Here is a 20,232-nt window from a genome sequence, read left to right on the forward strand (position 1 = left end):
GTCCTCGGTATCCCCTTCCCTTCTCTTTCCCCCCCCATTTCCTCCTCATCACTACGTCGCATCTTTCCTTTTCCCCCCTCCCTTTCCCTATTATTTCCCTCCCCTCATCACCAACCATCATCCGGCTTTAAACCTTCAGGTAAGTAAAGCTTGTAATCCCGCTTCCCTTCCCAATCCACACTCCTTTCCCATTCAGTTACTCCTATCCCATCCTACCTTTCCATCCCCCGACCATCCCCGACATTTCTCCCATCCATCCATAGCTTTCCCGGAGCTGCCGTGCCTGAGCCACCCTCCCCGCTGCGGAGGCCTTCCACCGTCCCACGGCAAGGCAACCATCCAAACACTAAGCGCCAACAATCTATCCACTTCCTTCGGCGTGGTCCCTCGAGTCCTCTCTATCCTTATCCACTTTTTTTTCTTCTCTCCCTGTCTGTCCTTTGTAGTACTTTTGTTTGTCTCACATTCTTATTTCTCGAACTTCCCCCCTCCCCTCCCCCCTCCCCCTGGCTATTTTCCCCCTCACCTACCACAACCCACCATACGAATAGGGGACAAGCAGGTTCCATTGACCGGATCATCCAGGTTGTACCGGTTGGGGATTTGTAGTAGGTGAATTTTCACCCGAGGCTCGCACCCTCTCCCTCACCCCCCTCAGAGCCATGGCGTCGCAAGACGTAGAGGGCAGGAAGGCCGAATTGAAGCAGCAGGGCGCCATTGAGGTCGCCCAGCAGGCTTCCCAGGACCCCCAGTCCAACCTCCAAGCTGAAGCTGTCGAAAAAGCTCTGGTCGAGGAAACCCGAAAGGCTGGCGTTCCGGCCTATCAATTCGATCCCGATGCATCCCCGGACGACAAAGCTGCCGCAGCAAGAGCCGTAGGTTCTTCCCCGAGATTGACGGCGTGTGTCGCGTGTGCATCTGTGAGCTGACGGAGCTTTCCTGGTATATAGCGTCTCCCCCCGGGCTTTCATCATGAGCATAAACCGAAGGGTGTGGCTGTCGTGACCGACAAGGTAAGCTTCACACCCCAATTACTGCCTTTGGATGCTCTGCTTTTTACACTAGAGAACTATCGCTAAGCTTTTTTTTTGGTCGACTCTAGGACGACGGCACCCCTGATCAGTACGATCTACCCCCTCCGCGATCCGCCACCGACCTCCTGCAGGAAAAAGCCGACGAAGCCTCGGCTGCTCCAAATGGTGAACCTCAGGTCGAAGAAGACATGCGCTGGGCGCGCGACCGGACCGGTTGGGCCCCGCAGTTTGAACACCAGCCAACGCAGGAAGAAAAGGAAGAAGGCACGCTGTTGGATCACCAGACATTCCTGGAGGGAAGACTGGATGATAAGTTTTTCGGAGGTGAGGAGATCCGGCAGCTCTTTTGCCGCTCGAGGGGAAACTGACCTTGGCTGCTTAGATTGGTACCACAACGCTGGTGTTATCGTGTTTGCCTGTCTCTCGTCATGGGTCATCGCAGTTCTAGGCGGAGGACTGGCCTGGATCTTCATTGTCATGGCCGCCTGTAGTACCTACTACCGGACGTCCATTCGCCGGGTCCGCCGCAACTTCCGAGACGATGTGAACCGTGAAATGGCCAAGCAGCGCCTGGAAACTGATACCGAGAGTCTGGAATGGATCAACAGCTTTTTGGTCAAGTTCTGGCCCATCTACGCCCCCGTCCTTTGTGATACGATTATCAACTCGGTCGACCAGGTCCTGAGTACCTCCACCCCAGCAATGATCGACAACCTGCGCCTGAAGACTTTCGTGCTCGGTTCCAAGCCGCCGCGCTTGGAGCATGTCAAGACATACCCCAAGACCGAGGTTGACACCGTCATCATGGATTGGAAGTTCAGTTTCACGCCCAACGACACTATGGATTTGACTGCCCGCCAGCTGAAGAACAAGATTAACCCCAAGGTCGTTCTGGAAGTCAGACTGGGTAAAGGTCTCGTCAGCAAGGGTCTCGATGTGATCGTCGAAGACATGGCTTGCACCGGTTTGATGCGCGTTAAGGTTAAGCTGCAAATCCCGTTCCCTCACATCGAGCGAGTGGATGTGTGCTTCATGGAACCCCCCGAGATCGACTATGTCTGCAAACCGCTTGGTGGTGATACCCTCGGTTTTGATATCAACTTCATTCCTGGTCTGGAGACTTTCATCAAGGATCAGATCCACAGCAATCTGCGCCCCATGATGTACGCTCCGAATGTCTTCCCGGTTGAGATCGCCAAGATGCTGGCTGGCAACGCGATGGATCAAGCCATTGGTGTTGTTGCTGTCACTCTGCATGGTGCTCGCCAGCTCAAGAACCCTGACGCGTTTGCCGGTACCCCTGATCCGTATGCCGTTGTTTCTTTGAACAATCGGGTTGAACTGGGTCGCACCAAGACGATCAACGATACCGATAGCCCTAGGTGGAACGAAACGATCTATGTTATCATTACGTCTTTTGCCGAGTCTTTGACCATTACCCCGTATGATTGGAACGAGTTCCGCAAGGACAAGGAATTGGGAGCTGCTACCTTCCCTCTGGAGAGGCTCGAACAGCAGCCGGAACACGAGGGTATCTACCTGGAAGTCATGGCAAGCGGAAGATCTCGCGGTGCGATTCATGCGGATATCCGGTTCTTCCCTGTCTTGGAGGGAACCCAGCTTGAGAATGGTCAGACTCAACCGCCTCCGGAAGTGAACACCGGTATCGCTCGTTTCACCGTGGAGCAGGCTAAGGACTTGGACGCATCGAAGAGTATGGTTGGCCAGCTCAACCCTTACGGTGTCCTCCTGTTGAACGGCAAGGAAATCCACATCACGAAGAAGCTGAAGCGCACGAACAACCCTATCTTCCAGAATGCCTCCAAGGAATTCCTGGTCACTGACAGGAAGAGTGCCCGTCTCGGTCTTGTCATCAAGGATGATCGAGACCTCGGCAGGGACCCGGTGATTGGTACCTATCAGATCAAGATGAACGACATGCTTAAGATGATGGAGAAGGGCCAGCAATGGTTCCATCTCAACGGTGCTAAGTCCGGCCGCGCCAAGCTCCTTTTGGACTGGAAGCCTGTTGCACTGGCTGGAATTGCTGGAGGCTCCGGCTATGTTGATCCCATTGGTGTTATGCGTTTCCACTTCAAGAGTGCAAGTGATCTCCGTAACTTGGAAGCCTTCGGCGCGTCTGATCCGTACGCAAGGGTGCTGCTCTCTGGTTACCAGAAAGCACGGACTGTCACTTTCAGGAATAACCTTAACCCCGAATGGGACGAGGTGGTCTACGTTCCCGTCCACAGCCCCCACGAGAAGGTTACTCTGGAGGTCATGGATGAGGAAACTATCAATGATGACCGTACGCTGGGTTCTGTTGACCTTCGTGTTTCCGACTACGTCCGAGAGAACGAGGAAGGCGGATACGAGGTTGATGATGAAAGGCAGCTCATTTCCAGTCCCCTGCGTAGTGGCCGCTCTCAGAAGGGTACTTTGAACTACACCGTTGCATTCTATCCTGCCATTCCCGTGGTCAACCCCGAGGATGAGGAGAAGGAGGAAGAGAATCTCAATGGTGATGCGGCCGACTTGTCACGGAAGAGCACCGATTCCAAGCGTGTGGGCGGCCACTCCAAGACTGCCAGCGTGGACTCCAAGGCAACCACTGCTCTTAATGGAACTTCTACGAATGGTGTTACTCCCGAGGCTCAAAGCAGTCGCGCAAGCCTGGACACGAACGGAACTCGGCCGCAAACTGCGAAGGACTCGGAAACAATGTCGGTCAAATCGATCAAGGAAGTGCCCAAGACCTACATCTCTGCGGAGGATCTTACCAAATACGGTGCGTTTGCTTCGATGTCCTTTCAACTCTGTTCTCTAACTGACCTCATCACAGAATCTGGTTTCATCGTGTTCAACGTGCATGAAGTCCAGCTTTCTCGCCCCAACGTTCAGGTGGAAGTGCTCATGGATGATTACATGTTCCCTGCCTACTCTTCGCCCAAGGTCCGCACCAAGACGGCAAAGATTGACGACGGTACGTAACTGTTCCAGACTATTGTTGATACTCAGCTGACGAGGCATTGTAGTTGGCGATGCCTTTGTTCGTGAACTTGAATTCTCCAAGATCACTCTCCGGATCATCGACAAGAACAACACCAAGGATGAGAGCGATGACCACACGGTTGCTAAGCTGACGGGAGATACTCTTACCACTCTGCAGCGCATCTTGGTAAAAGCCCCTCTTCCCTCCTGACTGACTGCCATTCCGCTAACAGGAAGCAGTATACTCCCACGGACCTTACCCTCCGCTCCGCTCAGGGAGAAGTGAGCAAGGTTACCGTTAGTGCCCGGTATATTCCTGTCACCATGAAGCTCGACCCGACTGAGAGTATCAACAACATGGGAACCTTGGTGGTGCACTTTTTGGATGCTGCCGATCTGCCGTCCGCTGATCGGAACGGCTTCAGTGATCCGTACTGCAAGTTCCGCCTCAACGACAAGGAAGTCTTCAAGACCAAGGTGCAGAAGAAGACGCTGCATCCGGCGTGGAACGAAATGGTTGAGACCGATATCAAATCTCGGATTAACAGCACTTGCCGGATTGATGTGTATGACTGGGACTTCGGTGACAAGGCAGACTACTTGGGTGGTACGCACGTCGACATTACCTCGCTGACACCGTTCGAGTCGAAGGAGATTAGTCTCCCGCTTGACGGAAAGTCGGGTGCGATTCGCCTGAAGCTGCTCTTCAAGCCCTCCTACGTGGTCCGGTCACGTCAAGGATCGTCTACGTTCGCTGGTACTTTCGCCGCTCCCGGCAAGATTGTCGGTGCCCCCGTCAAGGGAGTCGGCTTCGTTGGTGGCAACGTGATCAAGGGTGCATCTTTCCTCAAGCACGAAGGGTCCTCTTTCTTGAAGAATGGCATCATGGGACGGTTCCGCGGAGACGATGGGTCCAGCGTGCACGAGGCCGAGGAGGAGACCCCTGCTCCCCTCGCTCCTGCGGCCATTTTGGTCGAAGGAGAGACGCCACCCGCCTCGGCGACCACCAACAACTTGCAGCACTCCCGCAGCCGCAGCGTTGTGTCTCACTACGGCGATCGACTTGGAGTTGCTGGTAAGGGCGAGACGGGAACGGCCACCATCTCGGTCGTTTCGGCCTCTGGATACCCTCCCAACGCCAACGTGCGAGTCTTCATTAAGGCCGTTGGTCCCAAGGGCGCCAAGGAGGTTCTGAAGAGTAAGGCTATCAAGTCCGGCGGAGGTCCTGTTTACTATGACCCGTCACATGAAACGTGCCGCGTGCACAACACCACGGCCGATGCCCAATACCAAGTGCGGGTGGTTGACCATTCCACCTTTGGCTCGGACGGGCAGCTGGGCGAGGCGCTCTTCTTCGTGGATGACCAGGGCTCTGTGGCCGGTCAAGACAAGCAGGTCAAGATTGGCACTGGCACTGTTACCCTGCGCAGCAGTTTTGCAATGTCTGAGTCCAACCTTCGCCCGGGCACGGCTAACTCCAACAATGATGGAGCCTCCGAGGTGATGGACAGCCCAGACTCTAAGAAGACTGGCCGCCGCAGCTTCCTCAGCAAGCGGAGTGTCAGCGGAGCTTAATTCAGATTGATCCGCCACTATATGCCATTGACGACTTCACTGTATATTTTTATTTCCACTTTTTGACAATAATTCGTTATTTGTATTGTCGTTTCCCCCTGAAGATCCTCCAACCTTGTCTTTTTTTTCTTTCTTTTGATTGTGCTTAACGTGACGAGATGAGATGTGATATCCATGGGGTTTGTTCGAGTTAGCGTAGTGTTGCTTGGATACCGCCGAATTGGGCGGCTGACAATCGGAAAATTCTTGCTACGATAGTTTTAGTTGAGTGTAGGGTATCTAGTCTATGTAGATAATTATCGACCCGAGATTACCCTGAGGGGCGTTCCTTGGCTTGTGTCCTGTCGTAGTGTGACTTTAGACTTTATCCCGATTCACCGCCCAGTCAAGAGGAGCCCATCGTATCCGTTGCATCGTGGCTGGATCGGCTATCGATACCCCCCCCTGTAGTCAACGGAATAACCTGACCGACACTCCAGACACGAGCAGAAGAGAGGGAAGAGGGGAGAGCAGGTGCTTGAGCCTCTTCGCATCATTGGAGGGGCTGAAGATGTAAGACATATGATGGGTCTCGACCTCAACCCAACTATGCCCTTCCCCCCTCAGTCAGTCAGTCCTACCCTCCTGAGTGAAGTGAGGTGAGTGAACTGGCACCCTCCCCACTCCATCATCCATCCCACCTCACCTCGGAACTAAAACCTACTTGAGGGCGACTAATAAAAGTAACTTGCTATGTATCTAGAATTCTAGATAGATAACTTGGTGTATACCCAGCCAGCTAGCTAGCTAGCTAGTCAGTGGATTTAGTCTAGCTAGCATGTTTCTAGTCGCTTCGATTACGATCTGGCCAAGTCACTAGATAGATAGAGAAACTAAAATATCCTCCTGTCTTGTAGTTGTCTCGGCCTTACTACCTACGGGCCTTTCCGAAAGGTGGCGGCGGATCTTTGCCGAGATTTTTTTTTTTTACCTCCCTTCTAGTTCATCTTCGGAGGAGTAGGAATGATTGTGGGTTTGCCAGGTGTTCATACTATCTTGCTTTTACTATTTACTACTACATGAGTTCATCATTCCGAGTAGTGTTGGTTGTAATAGGTATTGTGCTGTGTTGGGTTCGGTTGGACTGACATACATACATACATACATACATGTACATGTATACGGTGGATTCAATTCCTGTAGAGCTAGAGACTTCGAGGGACGGAAGGGTAAGGTAGTAGTAGTAGTGGAAATGCTCTTGCAGAGCTATTCTGCTAGATAGGTAGCTACTGCTAGGCTAGTACGCAACTGCATCAAGGAAACCAGACATACATACATGCAAGCTTGGTTTTTAGTGTGGATGGTCTGAGCTTTCGTGGCGCGAGTCATCTTTCGGGGATGCGTAGTCCGGAGAATACTCCACTTAGTATGGTATACTAAGTAGTAGTCACTATTAGATACTGGGACTTGAGTTTTGGGAATGTGATTAAGGGGGTTCATGACTGGTTGTTATACTTGGGATATATCTTCTATTAGTTAGTTGGATAGCTGGGTTATTAGGGGGAAAGTAGGTTGGTAGAGTGGTAGAAGGTAGAAAGGAGGAGGGGGGGGTAAAAGCTGAATTATAATTAGAAATGAAATGAGACTTATTGGGTAACTATCTATGTGCCTAAGGTAAGTCAAGTTTCTCAGTTAGTTTCACTTCGGTTCTCATTTTGGTAGGTAGTAGTAGTAGTAGTGGTGGTGGTAGTAGCTACTTGGTATATGTAGGTGGTAAATTGGGTGGCAAGAATGACACGAATAGCTGCATGATGGCATAACTTACTAGTAAGTAGTAGATAATAATAATGACAGCGGTTCGTTGGGTGGATCAATGGACATTCCATGGATTGGATTTCTCTATTGCTGTCTGAATGAACGTTATACTTTGTAGTAGCTAGGCATGACTGCTTTTGCAGGAGGGATTGTGATGTGTATTATCCTAAGGCAGAGAGAGATAGAGAGGGACACTTGGCAGGACGTTTTCCGATAGTTTCATACCTACTATAATAATAATAATAATAACCTACAAGGTATTCTATCTATCTGTGATTTCTGCCTTTCTCTGCGTAAAAAATATGATAACTATTCTGCTATTGTTTCAGGAGGTGTGCTTGTTAATCTCCAACATAAGAGGGGCAAGCAACTACGGTGACGAGGACTGTGGGGCAGCTTTGAATAGTATTTATTGAACCCTGAAAAAGGGGGCACTGACGGGGGTGGTCTAGAAGGGAAGGGAGATATTCCAACAACTGTCAGATGATGAGCTGCGTTGCGATCGGCCCGGGTTTGGCATGTTGCTATGCAGGTAGTCAATGCAGTTTTACCCCTCTTCATATTTTATATGACAGTAATGTATGTATGTAGTTGAGTATACAGAAGAAAGAAGAAGAAGGAAGAAAAAGAATTAATGATCATATTATTATTTGTGTGTGTGTGAAGATGACCATGGTTTGGGATCTGATTCACGCCCGGTTATCGAAAAAGGGAGAGGATCGAAGGTCTCAGATATCAAGTAATTCATTTCACTTGCTGGCCAGACGGCGGATTCCGGGCCAAAAAGAGCTGCTAAGAATAACTTACTGGCTGGCCTACCAAGGAATTGTGGGTGGGAATGTTGGGCTGCCCACCCACCGTCCCGACTTTCTGTCTTGTACGGTAATTTCTCCCCTCGGTGGCCCCGCTTGATACCAGAAGTTCGTGGTTATGACGCTGTATCAAACGGTACCTGACGCAGCCCCTGCTGGGTTGATGCTTGCCCCCCCACTTTCTTTTTCTGTTTTACTTTTCCCAAGAAGGCAGATGGGATGGATTTCAAACGTCATCGTATTATTATTTATCATTATGATTTAGGTGTCCAATCTTTCCCTCATCCATCTTTTCCCCCCCTCCAAGTCTAGAATAATTTAAGATAAAAATAAAATAATAATAGTATCGAGTAGTAGTTGTAATTAATTAAATATACCTTGGGAGGGACCCCCGTCGCGTTGCTTATCATCTTGCTGGCTTCCTCTCTGGCTTCTCTTTTTCTTCCCTTTCCTTCCACCATTCTTCATCCAAACTCCCTGTATCTATCCTCAATTGCTTCTTCCTTCCTTCCCTCCCCTCCTCTATCTTCCCCTCCATCACCTTCTCTCTACCACGCTTCATCTTGCTGCTGCTCCCATCTAGTCTGGTATGTGTATCTTCTTCTTCTTCTTCTTACCCTCTGATCCATTGTTTGCCCTCCGTTGTCGCACCAATGGGCCTGTCGCCAGAGCGTTGCCCATGACCGAAACGATCGTCACTCGCTTGGACGTGGCAATTGGCATACACACGTACCCCTCATTCCGAGCTCGCTCCCTCTCCCCCAGCCAGTGTTTAGAATTGTCCTGCTGGCCAATTCCATTCTCCCACCAACCCCCTATTTCTTCTCCACTGAACTTCCCGAGCTGCTCCCCTTCTTTCAAGCTCTCTGACATCTCACTAACTTTTCTTCCCGTCTCAAGTGAGCAGTAACTAGCTACCCGCTCTCAAATCCCGTGTTTACATCCTTACACCTTTCCTCCCACACCCACATCTCCTTCATACAATGGCTTCCAAGGCTTTGCCCAGTCACCTCAGAGCTCCCGCGAGCGACTCCGCGAGTGCTGCCTCCTTCGGCAAGCACCACGGAAAGTCCCAGTCTCACATGGTAAGTCTTGTCGCTGTGTGATCTTTCCTCGTTGCACCGTTGCCCGTGGTCCAACCTGTCGCTCGCGCCTTCTACGAACGGCTTCAAGCCTGCCAGGAGCAGCTTTGAGGATGGCATGAAGAGGAGTGCGATTGCCCTGGGCAGATCAGACTTAGAGGATCAGCTGAGCTTTCGCGCTCTTCGCTTCTGCATCTCTCTGCCACTCGTTCCCGCACATAGCGACTACTATCACAAACATGGACGAATATTATCCTTATATTGTCGTTGGACTGGCTGTCGCTTTGGGGAGTCATTATCTGCTACCTTATGCCGCCGACATACATAGTCTGGCTGGCACCATATGCATGGTGCTTGTCATTCTCTATGTCTGCATATCAATAGGTTTGCAGGATGGCACTGAGCCAAAGTTCCATAAATGCATGTCTCTCGTTACCCCACCTACCTCCTTGGTGTATTTCTCAATGTTCTTGTTCTATGGTCGACTTCTCAGCATTTCTGCCGTGATGTTTGATCCCCCGCGTGTCTTCGTCCCAGTGATTGCAGGCGTGCTTTTTATGTACTCATACTCTATGCGAATTCTTCTCCATCAAGTTGTGTCATGGGGTTGTCAATTTGTCTTTGTTCCTCCTGGCTTGGGCATGGTTGTGTATCCACGTTATCTCCTGGGAGTCGTCTCCCAGTTCCTGATTTGGCAAGATGCATTTCCTTCGATATATACGTGGGTGAGAAAAGGAATTCGCCTTCCGAGGTCATCGTGGATACAGCGGCTACAGGACACTGCAACTGCAATTATTATGTTATCATATCTTCTAACCTCCATTTTCATGAAACAGGCCTTCGAGAATGCCTCTACTAGCGTGGCTGCCTCTCAGATGCGCAATGCCCTGAACGCCCTCGCCGAGACCGTTCCCGATGCCGCCGAGCGCAAGCGCTTCGAGGCTGAGATGGACAACTTCTTCGCCCTCTTCCGCAGATTCCTCAACGACAAGGCCAAGGGCAACGAGGTCAACTGGGACCGCATCGCCCCTCCCCAGCCTTCTCAGGTCGTCAACTACAATGATCTGGGCAGCGAGGCCTCCGTTGAGTTCCTGAACAAGCTGGCTGTCGTCAAGCTCAACGGTGGTCTGGGTACCTCCATGGGCTGTGTCGGCCCCAAGTCCGTCATTGAGGTCCGTGAGGGCATGTCCTTCTTGGATCTGTCCGTCCGCCAGATTGAGCACCTCAACCGCACCTTCAACGTCAACGTGCCCTTCGTCCTGATGAACTCTTTCAACACCGACCAGGACACCCAGTCGATCATCAAGAAGTACCAGGGCCACAACGTCGACATCATCACCTTCAACCAGTCCCGTTACCCCCGTATCATCAAGGACTCTCTTCTTCCCGCCCCCAAGTCCTTCGACGCCCCCCTGCAGGACTGGTACCCTCCCGGTCACGGTGACGTTTTCGAGTCCCTGTACAACTCTGGTACCCTGGACAAGCTCCTGGAGCGTGGTGTCGAGTACATCTTCCTGTCCAACGCCGACAACCTGGGTGCTGTCGTCGATCTCCGCATTCTCCAGCACATGGTTGACACCCAGGCTGAGTACATCATGGAGTTGACCGACAAGACCAAGGCTGACGTCAAGGGTGGTACCATCATTGACTACGAGGGCAAGGCCCGTCTGCTTGAAATCGCTCAGGTGCCCAAGGAGCACGTCAACGAGTTCAAGTCCATCAAGAAGTTCAAGTACTTCAACACCAACAACATCTGGATGAGCCTCCGTGCCATCAAGCGTGTGGTGGAGGAGAACGAGCTGGAGATGGAGATCATCGCTAACGAGAAGTCCATCCCTGCTGACAAGAAGGGTGAGGCCGACCAGGCCATCTACCAGCTGGAGACCGCCGTTGGTGCTGCCATTCGCCACTTCAAGAACGGACATGGTGTCAACGTTCCTCGTCGCCGCTTCCTGCCCGTCAAGACCTGCTCCGACCTGATGCTGGTCAAGTCTGACCTGTACCGCCTGGAGCACGGCCAGCTTGTCATGGACCCCAACCGCTTCGGTGGTGTCCCCGTCATCAAGCTCGGTTCCGACTTCAAGAAGGTCTCTGACTTCCAGAAACACATCCCCAGCATCCCTCGCATCGTTGAGCTGGACCACCTCACCATCACCGGTGCCGTCAACCTGGGCCGCAACGTGCAGCTCAAGGGCACTGTCATCATTGTTGCCACGGAAGGCAGCACCATTGACATCCCTCCGGGTTCCGTGCTTGAGAACTGCGTTGTGCAGGGATCCCTGCGCATTCTGGAACACTAGATTGGTGCATTCATGGGCGGCCGCTTAATTCCTACTTCCGAAAAGGTCGTCGTTGCCCCTTTGTCTCATCTGGGATGATACCGAGTCACGAATTGGCTAGGTGGGCTTGATAGAATTTCTGTTTGAGCGGAGTCACTTGTCTTCTGGGTTCATGCCGCTGCTTGGGATGGGGTCAGATTATGACTCTGTCTCTGGCAGAGGCGCATTCGTGTCATGGCGGCATCTACTTCGGGGTGCAGAAAATCTACTATTTTAGGCATCCTTCCTTCTTCGCCAAGGCCATTTATTCTGGTCGTTTAGTGTTCTTTAATTGGGAAGCATTCTGTGCCCTCTTTTCTCTCCTGGACGCCGGAATGCTGGGTCAAAAAGGGGTTTCTCAGGAGGAAAAAAGAAGAAAACTGCAGAGTGTGGGGGCCAGCGTTTAGCTAGGAGATATCACCGTACGTAATGTCCAATTCATATTATTCACCTTTGGAGTTTAAATGGTTTGAGATGTGCATATGTCGTAGGAGTAAACATTGATTGCAAGGCGTGGTGGAATATCACGTGCAGATGGCTCTCTCCATCCGCCGGAATGGGCTTCCGCTGCCTTGTTTCTGAGCTTGCCATCTGTTTCCCCTGCAACTTGCTTTGGCGGAAATCTAGCTACATGTTGGTTTTCCACTGGGTTGGCTTGCTTGAGTCGAGATCCTCGCGGCTGTAACGTTCATAGTTTTCCATTCTGATGGCCGTCTTACCATGATGGCTGCGGTCCCGGCCGCCGTCCAAGGCCTCGCCCCGTATTCCACCACTGCTTGGACATGGTTTCCTGACGCCTCTAACGTAGGTGGTGTTCGTTTAATCTACGTCATTGGAAGGTAGATAAATTGCAGAATAAAGGGGTAGGGACATGTGCCTGCTCAACGGGCCTTTTCTCCCCTGTCATTCAACTAATATTGGTTCGCCACTCCGTGTCATGGGTGTTTAGCCATACAGACTCTTTCTATCTAATCATCCCCACCCTTCCCCCACACACACCTCTCAGGGGAACCACTTGATGACGTTTCACTGCATTCGTCTCTTTGTGAACATGCAACATGACTGAATTCGGCAGTCAACAGCACCGTCAGTTGGCGCCCGGTCCGTCGCCTACTAACGCGGACAGATTTCCTTCGGGTGATAGCCCCCCTGGAGATAGCTTTCGGACCTCTCCGGATGTCTCGAAGAAACGCGTGTCCATGGCTTGTTTGGCTTGTAAGAAGTCCAAGCGGAAGGTACGGCTTGCTTACTTTTGAATTCCGTGAGGACGACAAAGAAACAAACTGGGGTGAAAGTGGCAAAACGATAGCTGCTGACCTTCGTATCTAATCCCCTGTCAGTGCTCTGGAACGGCACCATGTGACAACTGTCGGGCATTTAACCGACAGTGCATATTCGATGAGACGCTTGATCAGCGTCGAAGAGTAGCGGCAAAGCGTACGGCTGATGAGCTGAGCTATCACCGAGATATGCTGAATGATCTCTTGAAGGTGATGCGTGCAGAAGATCAGTCACATGCTCTGAAACTGCTGGAATTCATCCGGAAGGATGCCACGGCCGAGGAGATTCGCACGTATATCGACGATATTCTGGGTCGGATTGAGGGATGCAGCAAGGTGAGTGACGCGGCGGGAAGGCAGCTACAGCAGGTTAGACGGGTGATCGATGTCGAAGGAGCTGGGCCGTCATTTCGTCCCAAGGTTATGGATATCCATTACTTATGCAACGAAGTCCCTCACAGGGTCCCCGCAGAGCCCTGGACCACCGTAACCGGCGATGCTGACCTCGTCTCCCATCTGGTGTCCCTCTACTTCACCTGGGATTATCCCTTTCATGCCTTTCTCGACCGAGACGTCTTCCTCAAGCATATGCGGAAGGGTAACACCAATTCGGAATTTTGCAGTCCATTCCTTGTGAACGCTCTGCTCACGAACGCTTGCGTAGGTCTTCTAATCTCTTGTTCATGAATTCCACATCTGTCATCCAACCGGGTGTGTATTCTGGTCTTCTTAGTGGAGGGTTATTGAAATGTCAGCTAAATGCCTGTTCGCAGCACTTCTCAGACTACTCTGAAGCCTATGTCGAACCCGGGGATATAATGACCAAAGGGGCCGATTTTCTCGCTGAAGCGGAGCGTTTGAGAGAGGAAGGACCCATGAAGCTCAGTCTGGCTAATCTGCAAGGCACACTGTTGTTACATGAACGGTAAGTTGGTCGTGTTGCGGTTGAGCAATCAAATTAGTTGTATGCATCTTCACTGACGACGGTTCAAAGGTATGCATTATCCGGTGAAGACGATCTCGGCTATCGGATGCTCCACCAAGCCATTTGGACCGGCGAATCTCTAGGTCTCATCGGCCCAAGGAAGTTTAGTCTGAATCCAGGACAGATCTCTGATGATATGGATATTTCGATCAAGCGGACGGCCTGGGGCTTGTTCTATATTGACACGTGAGCTAATCAGACGAACTATTTCCCAGAAATGAAACCACTGACGGTACTTCCGACAGGGTTGTGCATGCCGATTTCCTACGGCCCAGCCTGATTGACAAGGTCAACCTCGAACGGCCCAATCGGTACAGCGCCGAAGATTCGAGTTTGTGGTACCCTTACCCCTCCCATCGCTCTGCTCAGCCGTCCTACTTGAGCCACTACTTTAACGAGTCATGCAACCTGTGTGAAATTGCACGAGACGTCTCACAGCGGCTCTTTGGAATTGACGCCAACGCTGCCTCTGCCGAGCACCTACGTCAGATCCAGGAAACCCTGTATGAAAGACTGCGTGGCTGGTATAGTAAGCTGCCGGATATCTTCGATCCGTATCATAGGCCACCACCGTACATCATCTTGCTGAGGTGAGGACTACATTTTCCAGCGAACATTTAGATGTTTCGTGGCAGCTACAGATAAGTCAAGGTTGCTGACAGGTACAGAATGCGCTACCATACGTTAGTGATCAATATCTTCACCTTCAGGACCGGGCGGACCAGAGATACGCCTGACTCCGAGGCACCTAAAACACCCGAGAGCCCACCGGGACTAAGCCCCCTACCCAAGTACAATACTGTAGGCATTGTACAATCTGCAGCGCGCGCAATAGCTGCCCTGACAGTCCTCCACCGACGAGAATACGGCATCAGTCGTGCTCATCATTTTGCCATGTATGCGATAAACCTGGCGCTCTTCACGTTGCTGGAGTCCGGGACATTCGACGTGCTGGACCCCGACTTTCTTGCGCTCGCCAGCTCTTTCTCCAATATTGCTAGTCGATCGCCATTGGGTCGGTCTCTCTTCCATATTTTTCGGCAGGCGGTTCATGCCAAGGGGCAAGGCAGGCGGCTGCGAGAATCAAATGCGGTCTCGGATGATCTCAAAGCGATGTTTGACGAAGAATCGGCATCGGCATCCCGGTGGGATGAGTATGCCGCAGGATTACAGAAGCTGGAGATGGATGAACGCTACCGCGGAGCCTGGGATGGGGAGTTCAGTCTTTTCGACATGCTCGATCGATACGAGAGCTTGAGCTTGGGCAAGGATGAAATTGCGCCGGAGCGGCCGCGCTGTTGACAAGAGTCGCCGCTCACGTTCCGAGCTCTATTCTGGAGAATGATTTTGTATCTTTTCACATGGCAGTTACGAGGCGTACGTATGCAACATCTTACGTTTTCAGAATATGCTTTTTCTTTTTTGGTTTCCGTGGGCCAGCTATGATTTCCGCGGGAGAGAGACGCTCGGGCGCCGTACGCTGTGCTGCCAGCAAATAATTTCCTGTACTACATTAACGAGAGATGACTTATCGCATGAACTCCCCTTTCCCGCCTAACTCTGGTCCGGTGGAAAGTCTGTTACTCAGTCGTTCCAACTTTATTTTTTGCCTTCATCGTGCAGCAATTGAAGGGGACAAGCTCCACGTCAATGACGTCACAGCAGGTGACTTGCAACCTTCGCCCTGATTTTGTGGCTGCTGAACCAATTTCTCTGCGACTTCTGTTCCTCTCCATCTCCTTAATGGCTCGTATTATTTTCTTCGTCCCCGATTCGCGATGGAAGACGCGTCTGGATCCTATCCCTTTGGCGTCGCAACTGCCGACGGAACTCCCCTCCAAATCGATGCCGAGAATCCTGCCGTGAGGGGCATCAACGAGTGGTCTTGGGGTTCGATGAGTCCGGGGATACCCCCTGCGGCCTTTCGTCCCTATTCCTTGCCCCAGTTCATGGACCGACCGGGTCCTTACCCCTATCAATCCTCATCGTCGTCATCCCGTGAGCTCTCGGGCTCAGCTGCCAAAGTCGCCATTCCCCGCACGACCAGCGCCAGTAGCCAGTCGCAACGCCGGCGCTCGGCGAGAGCCTGCGAGCCATGTCGACAGCGGAAGATCAAGTGTGATGGAAGCAAGCCAGTGTGTCGACAGTGCATTGATCACAATGTCAGCTGCTTCTTCGTGGATGTAAAGCGTGTCCGCGATCAGAAACAACTTGGGCTCCTAGGCAAGAAGGTTGAACAATATGAGCGCCTATTACAAGAGCTGGAGAAGGAAGTCGATGAGAATGCGGCCAGACGCATCCGAAAAGTCCTTAGGGTAAGTCTCTGCGTCTAGCTTTTGGTCTGCTGATTTATAAGCCTCCCTTGATCTTGACGTGGATCATTCCATTAGGCAATAGATACATATATCTAACTGCAATGGCTGATCTGAAAGGGCACCGATATATCATCTCCTACCGACGATGGCGGCGACTCCGATTCTTCGATTTCGTCCATCGGTTCGCTGGAGGCACTCGACTTAGTTGAGGAAGACTTGAACCGCAGCGAGAAAACGGTGGCTACGGGCTTCTTTGGGAAGAATTCGGAAGTCGCTTGGATGCAGAAACTTGAAGATGAAGCTAAAGGTCGAAATCGGAAGAAGGAAGATTCTACCGATATGGAGGACGGGGTGGCTGGCGGGCACACAATGGCGCCGCCGCAGAAGCAGGAAACAGCGATGGCGGCAATGAGCTATTACTTGGATGACATCGGTATTCCATTGATGGACTCTGTTGATCCATACGCACTTCCCCCAAAGGATTTGGCCAATCGGTTTTTCACTGCGTTTATGGACTCGGTCCATCCGTCATTCAATGTCGTCCGCAAGACGGCCTTTGTGTCCCAGTATCGACAGTTCTTCAGCCAGCCAGCCCAGCCCCCACAGCGTTGGCTAGCCATCCTGAACATGATCTTTGCAATTGGATGTCGGTATACCCAAGCCACGAGTGGCCGACCAGACACCGGCGATTACAATGATCTGGTGTACTTGAACCGGGCGCGCAAATTGACTCTCAGCGAGAACGTCATCTTTGAGCATGCGGATCTTCAGCAAATCCAGGTCGAATTTCTGGTAGCGCTTTATTTTGTCAGCAAGTGTCAAATAAACAGGTGAGTCTGGCTCCGGGAGAGCTTGTTCTAATCGCTTGCTAAACTTATTCTACTGCAGGGCATTCAAGTTCTCCAGTATGGCCTTCCGATCGGCCGTGTCCCTGGGAATCAACCTACGCTTCGTAGACGATCGTACGCAGTATCCTGCCAAAGAGGCTCGCATTCGGCTGTGGTGGTCAATATTTCTCCTGGAACATCTCCTCACTGCGATCACCGGCCGGGTCTCTTGCGTGGGCGAAAGCCTGAGCGCCACACCACTGCCGATTCCGTACGAAGAGGAAGCGTTCGGTAGACCCGACGTCCTTCCTCTTCTCCAAGACTCCTCCCTGCGCATGACCCGTCTGAAGCTAACTCTCCTGCAGTCGGATGAGGAATCACGCGCCGATGTAAGCTGGCTTCCGTCCTGCGAACCCAGCCCATCGCTATACTTCCACTGTATCGTGGATTTAGCCACCATTACCCAGGCGATCATCAACAAAGTCTACAGTATCCAAGGCCTCCGAGAGCGGGCCAGCCAGGTAGAGCAGCGGATCCGAAGATTCAGCTTCAATCTCGACATGTGGCTCAGCAAGGTCCCTGAAGCCTATCGTTTTACCTCCGGCAGTGGTGACCAGTTGGATCTACCCAGTGACCGTAACGCTCCCTGGATGCGAGAACGCATCTCCTTAGCCATGAGTTACTACAGTTCCCGTCTCACGCTTTGCCGTCCGTGCCTCACACATACTGGACTGGCGCCGGGCGACCCATCCCCCGACCCAGCAGTTCCGCCGTCGGCGCGGCAAGGCTCGCGTCGCAACTCCAGCAGTCGCATACACTTCAACACTGCCATGGCTTTGACATGCGTCCGCTCAGCTCGGTCCCTTCTCTGCTGTATCCCGGAAACCCCGGACATCACATGGTTGACTACCATGACCCCCTGGTGGTGCATTCTTCATTACATCATGCAAGCAACAACAGCCATCCTTCTCCACCTATCCAGCTGGCCCACCAGATCTCCCAACGACCCTATGCACCAAGTCTCCGCAGACATCGAAGCTACATCCCGAGAGACCAAGAAGGCCCTGCGCTGGCTGCACCACATGGCCTACAAGTATCCCGCCGCCCGACGTGCCTTCCGCCAATGCAACAGTATTGTACGACGGATTGCCCCAAGCCTAGGCATTGATATCAGTGACATCCCCTCCGGCAAAGACCTACCCACTGAGGACGATGCGTATCATTTGCGAGATATTGACAATACCCCGAAATCCCGCGCCGAGAGTATGGAGTTTGAACGGCATCACTAATGATTAATGAATGTTTTTTCTTATCTTGAATCTTGACCTGTGCACGGCGTCTTCGGACTTATACCCCCCAACGCGGTCCTTACCTTGTTCTGCGTTTCTAGGATACCATACTATCTATTTGTCGTCGTCGTGCCCTTTTCATATTTAAGAGTCCTGTCTTATGATTGTGATGTGATATGATTGGTAGGGTTTTTGCATGTTTAAAATTGGCAAAGTCATATGTATTACTGATGACTAGTTATCTATATTAGGTAGATCAAATTGATAATGTATTATTATAATCATCATAATGAAATATATGATTCTGCTGACAATACCATTCAAGCGCGATCAATTCATAGTAGCAACAATAGGATCCAACACTCCCAGTAATTAGTAATACATGCCCAAAGGAATACTGGCTGAGACCCAAGAGCGAGAAGTCAGAGCGTTCCAAGTGTTGACTTCCACAAACCATATGAATCCATATACTATACTACATGTAGCATAGTAGTCCCAAGGTACACAGTTCTAGAATACATGAATCATACCGATGAGAGTTCTAGAATAAACTCTATTATGTATAGCTATGATCTTTAGCATGTGATTATGCAACTGACACGGTTACCTAATCATGTATCCTTCTGACTGAATGAAAACGAGGTAATAACCTGAAGGCGTGCAGTGGATTTGGTAATTATTGATGAGTGGAGGATTGTATTTACATGGATAAGTACTACTTTACTGAGTAGTACTGGGGTTTGGATCGTGTGGTAGCGGTGGTAATATTACATGCCGGAAGATGGTTTATGGGTATCTGATTTATGTTTATGTATAGCGTAGCTGCTAGAGAATATATTGGAGAGGGGGGTCATTCACTAGTTATACTGTGTTTAGTGCTGGGAGGAAGAATATTTAGATTGTAAGATATGAGGTCTAGGTTAGTTATAGAGGGTGTTGATATATTCATATAGATAATGGCAGTAGATGTAATATCCCAGGGAAAGTATAGTGTGGAAATTGTCATTATCTCAGAGATGATCCTCATATTATACTACAGAGGTTTATAAATACTGTACTTGGTCTGTTTAGGTTTTAAAAACCAGCTCAAGGAACACCAGAATGTCTATAGGTATGTTTTAGGAACGGAGAGCTTATAAACTTCTATATAGTCAACTACTAATCCCCTTATTGCGTTTACAAGGTAGCGACGAAGTGATGATTTAGATCTTGAAGGTACAATAAGACGGTAGTATAACTACCCAATTTCTATGTGATCAATGAAACAAACAGAATTGAAATAATACTAGAGAATATCCTAAGAAGAACCACTTCTGTAGGAAAGTAGGCATTAGCAGCTTTGGAAAAGATTTACCACTGCCTCATGGCCATTCCAAGCTGCCAAGGACAATGGGGTCCGGCCCCATGAATCCTTAATATTTATGTCCGCCTTTGTTTCAAGCAGAAGCTTTACCACTGCCTCATGACCATACTCAGCTGCCCAGGACAATGGGGTCCGGCCCCTTGAATCCTTGATATTTATATCTGCTTTTGCTCCAAGAAGAAGCTTTACCACAGCCTCATAGCCATATCTGGCTGCGAAGGACAATGGGGTAAAGTCCACTGGATCCTTAGTATTTATATCCACCTTTTTCATTTCAAGCAGGAGCTTTATTACTGTCTCATGGCCATACTCAGCTGCCAAGGATAATGGGGTCCGGCCCTCTGAATCCTTAGTATTTATATCCATCTTTTTAGTTTCAAGTAGAAGCTTTACCACTGCCTCATGGCCTTTCTCAGCTGCCCAGGACAATGGGGTCCGGCCCCATGAATCCTTGATATGTATGTCCGTCTTTGTTTCAAGCAGAAGCTTTACCACTGCCTCATGGCCATATCTAGCTGCCACGAACAGTGGAGTCCAGCCATTTGAATCCTTGATATTTATATCCAT

General features: G+C 50.8%; 7 protein-coding genes across 7 annotated transcripts in view; 4 read left to right on the forward strand and 3 right to left on the reverse strand.

Moving 5' to 3' along the window:
• The first annotated feature begins 405 nt into the window (after positions 1-405).
• On the forward strand, positions 406-5,609 carry BDQ94DRAFT_125139 (putative membrane bound C2 domain protein (vp115)). Its single transcript, XM_026763847.1, has 7 exons — positions 406-875; positions 951-1,013; positions 1,103-1,358; positions 1,417-3,822; positions 3,877-4,017; positions 4,070-4,212; positions 4,266-5,609. The coding sequence occupies exons 1-7, from the start codon at positions 663-665 to the stop codon at positions 5,598-5,600; spliced, it is 4,557 nt and encodes a 1,518-aa protein (XP_026628774.1). The 5' UTR covers positions 406-662; the 3' UTR covers positions 5,601-5,609.
• Positions 5,610-6,832: 1,223 nt separating this feature from the next.
• On the reverse strand, positions 6,833-7,099 carry BDQ94DRAFT_139181 (uncharacterized protein). Its single transcript, XM_026765381.1, has one exon. The coding sequence runs from the start codon at positions 7,077-7,079 to the stop codon at positions 6,846-6,848; it is 234 nt and encodes a 77-aa protein (XP_026628775.1). The 5' UTR covers positions 7,080-7,099; the 3' UTR covers positions 6,833-6,845.
• A 368-nt stretch (positions 7,100-7,467) lies between these two features.
• On the reverse strand, positions 7,468-8,084 carry BDQ94DRAFT_139182 (uncharacterized protein). The gene has a single exon (XM_026765382.1). The coding sequence runs from the start codon at positions 7,953-7,955 to the stop codon at positions 7,704-7,706; it is 252 nt and encodes an 83-aa protein (XP_026628776.1). The 5' UTR covers positions 7,956-8,084; the 3' UTR covers positions 7,468-7,703.
• A 438-nt stretch (positions 8,085-8,522) lies between these two features.
• On the forward strand, positions 8,523-12,064 carry ugp1 (UTP glucose-1-phosphate uridylyltransferase). Its single transcript, XM_026765383.1, has 3 exons — positions 8,523-8,793; positions 9,107-9,291; positions 10,125-12,064. The coding sequence occupies exons 2-3, from the start codon at positions 9,190-9,192 to the stop codon at positions 11,586-11,588; spliced, it is 1,566 nt and encodes a 521-aa protein (XP_026628777.1). The 5' UTR covers positions 8,523-8,793; positions 9,107-9,189; the 3' UTR covers positions 11,589-12,064.
• Positions 12,065-12,664: 600 nt separating this feature from the next.
• BDQ94DRAFT_168093 (Zn(II)2Cys6 transcription factor) lies at positions 12,665-15,173 on the forward strand (the record flags this gene model as incomplete). The annotated part of the gene is made up of 6 exons (XM_026770978.1): positions 12,665-12,841; positions 12,947-13,546; positions 13,660-13,811; positions 13,881-14,057; positions 14,117-14,461; positions 14,540-15,173. The coding sequence occupies 6 exons, from the start codon at positions 12,665-12,667 to the stop codon at positions 15,171-15,173; spliced, it is 2,085 nt and encodes a 694-aa protein (XP_026628778.1).
• Positions 15,174-15,595: 422 nt separating this feature from the next.
• On the forward strand, positions 15,596-18,581 carry BDQ94DRAFT_185766 (transcription factor domain-containing protein). Its single transcript, XM_026774969.1, has 3 exons — positions 15,596-16,186; positions 16,304-17,016; positions 17,075-18,581. The coding sequence occupies exons 1-3, from the start codon at positions 15,650-15,652 to the stop codon at positions 18,300-18,302; spliced, it is 2,478 nt and encodes an 825-aa protein (XP_026628779.1). The 5' UTR covers positions 15,596-15,649; the 3' UTR covers positions 18,303-18,581.
• A 1,269-nt stretch (positions 18,582-19,850) lies between these two features.
• Positions 19,851-20,232, reverse strand: part of BDQ94DRAFT_185771 (uncharacterized protein) — a gene marked incomplete at its 3' end in the record, with an annotated part of 2,875 nt that continues 2,493 nt past the window's right edge. Inside the window, exons 3-4 of the mRNA XM_026774970.1 lie at positions 19,960-20,163; positions 19,851-19,904 (exon numbers count right to left, since the gene is read on the reverse strand). Of these exons, the coding sequence (XP_026628780.1) occupies positions 19,851-19,904; positions 19,960-20,163 (258 nt within the window). The remainder of the gene's footprint in view (positions 19,905-19,959; positions 20,164-20,232) is intronic.

This window comes from Aspergillus welwitschiae (genome assembly GCF_003344945.1).
Source record: "Aspergillus welwitschiae strain CBS 139.54b unplaced genomic scaffold BDQ94scaffold_8, whole genome shotgun sequence".
NCBI lineage: Eukaryota > Fungi > Ascomycota > Eurotiomycetes > Eurotiales > Aspergillaceae > Aspergillus > Aspergillus welwitschiae.

Bases quoted from the DNA above. Each gene is read 5' to 3' on its own strand.
- BDQ94DRAFT_125139 (XM_026763847.1), top strand. From the start codon at position 663: ATGGCGTCGCAAGACGTAGAGGGCAGGAAGGCCGAATTGAAGCAGCAG. The intron at 876-950 runs GTAGGTTCTTCC...CCTGGTATATAG, and splicing joins AAGCTGCCGCAGCAAGAGCC to CGTCTCCCCCCGGGCTTTCA. The intron at 1,359-1,416 runs GTGAGGAGATCC...TTGGCTGCTTAG, and splicing joins GGATGATAAGTTTTTCGGAG to ATTGGTACCACAACGCTGGT.
- BDQ94DRAFT_139181 (XM_026765381.1), bottom strand. From the start codon at position 7,079: ATGAACCCCCTTAATCACATTCCCAAAACTCAAGTCCCAGTATCTAAT.
- BDQ94DRAFT_139182 (XM_026765382.1), bottom strand. From the start codon at position 7,955: ATGAAGAGGGGTAAAACTGCATTGACTACCTGCATAGCAACATGCCAA.
- ugp1 (XM_026765383.1), top strand. From the start codon at position 9,190: ATGGCTTCCAAGGCTTTGCCCAGTCACCTCAGAGCTCCCGCGAGCGAC. The intron at 9,292-10,124 runs GTAAGTCTTGTC...TTCATGAAACAG, and splicing joins GAAAGTCCCAGTCTCACATG to GCCTTCGAGAATGCCTCTAC.
- BDQ94DRAFT_185766 (XM_026774969.1), top strand. From the start codon at position 15,650: ATGGAAGACGCGTCTGGATCCTATCCCTTTGGCGTCGCAACTGCCGAC. The intron at 16,187-16,303 runs GTAAGTCTCTGC...CTGATCTGAAAG, and splicing joins GCATCCGAAAAGTCCTTAGG to GGCACCGATATATCATCTCC. The intron at 17,017-17,074 runs GTGAGTCTGGCT...ATTCTACTGCAG, and splicing joins AGCAAGTGTCAAATAAACAG to GGCATTCAAGTTCTCCAGTA.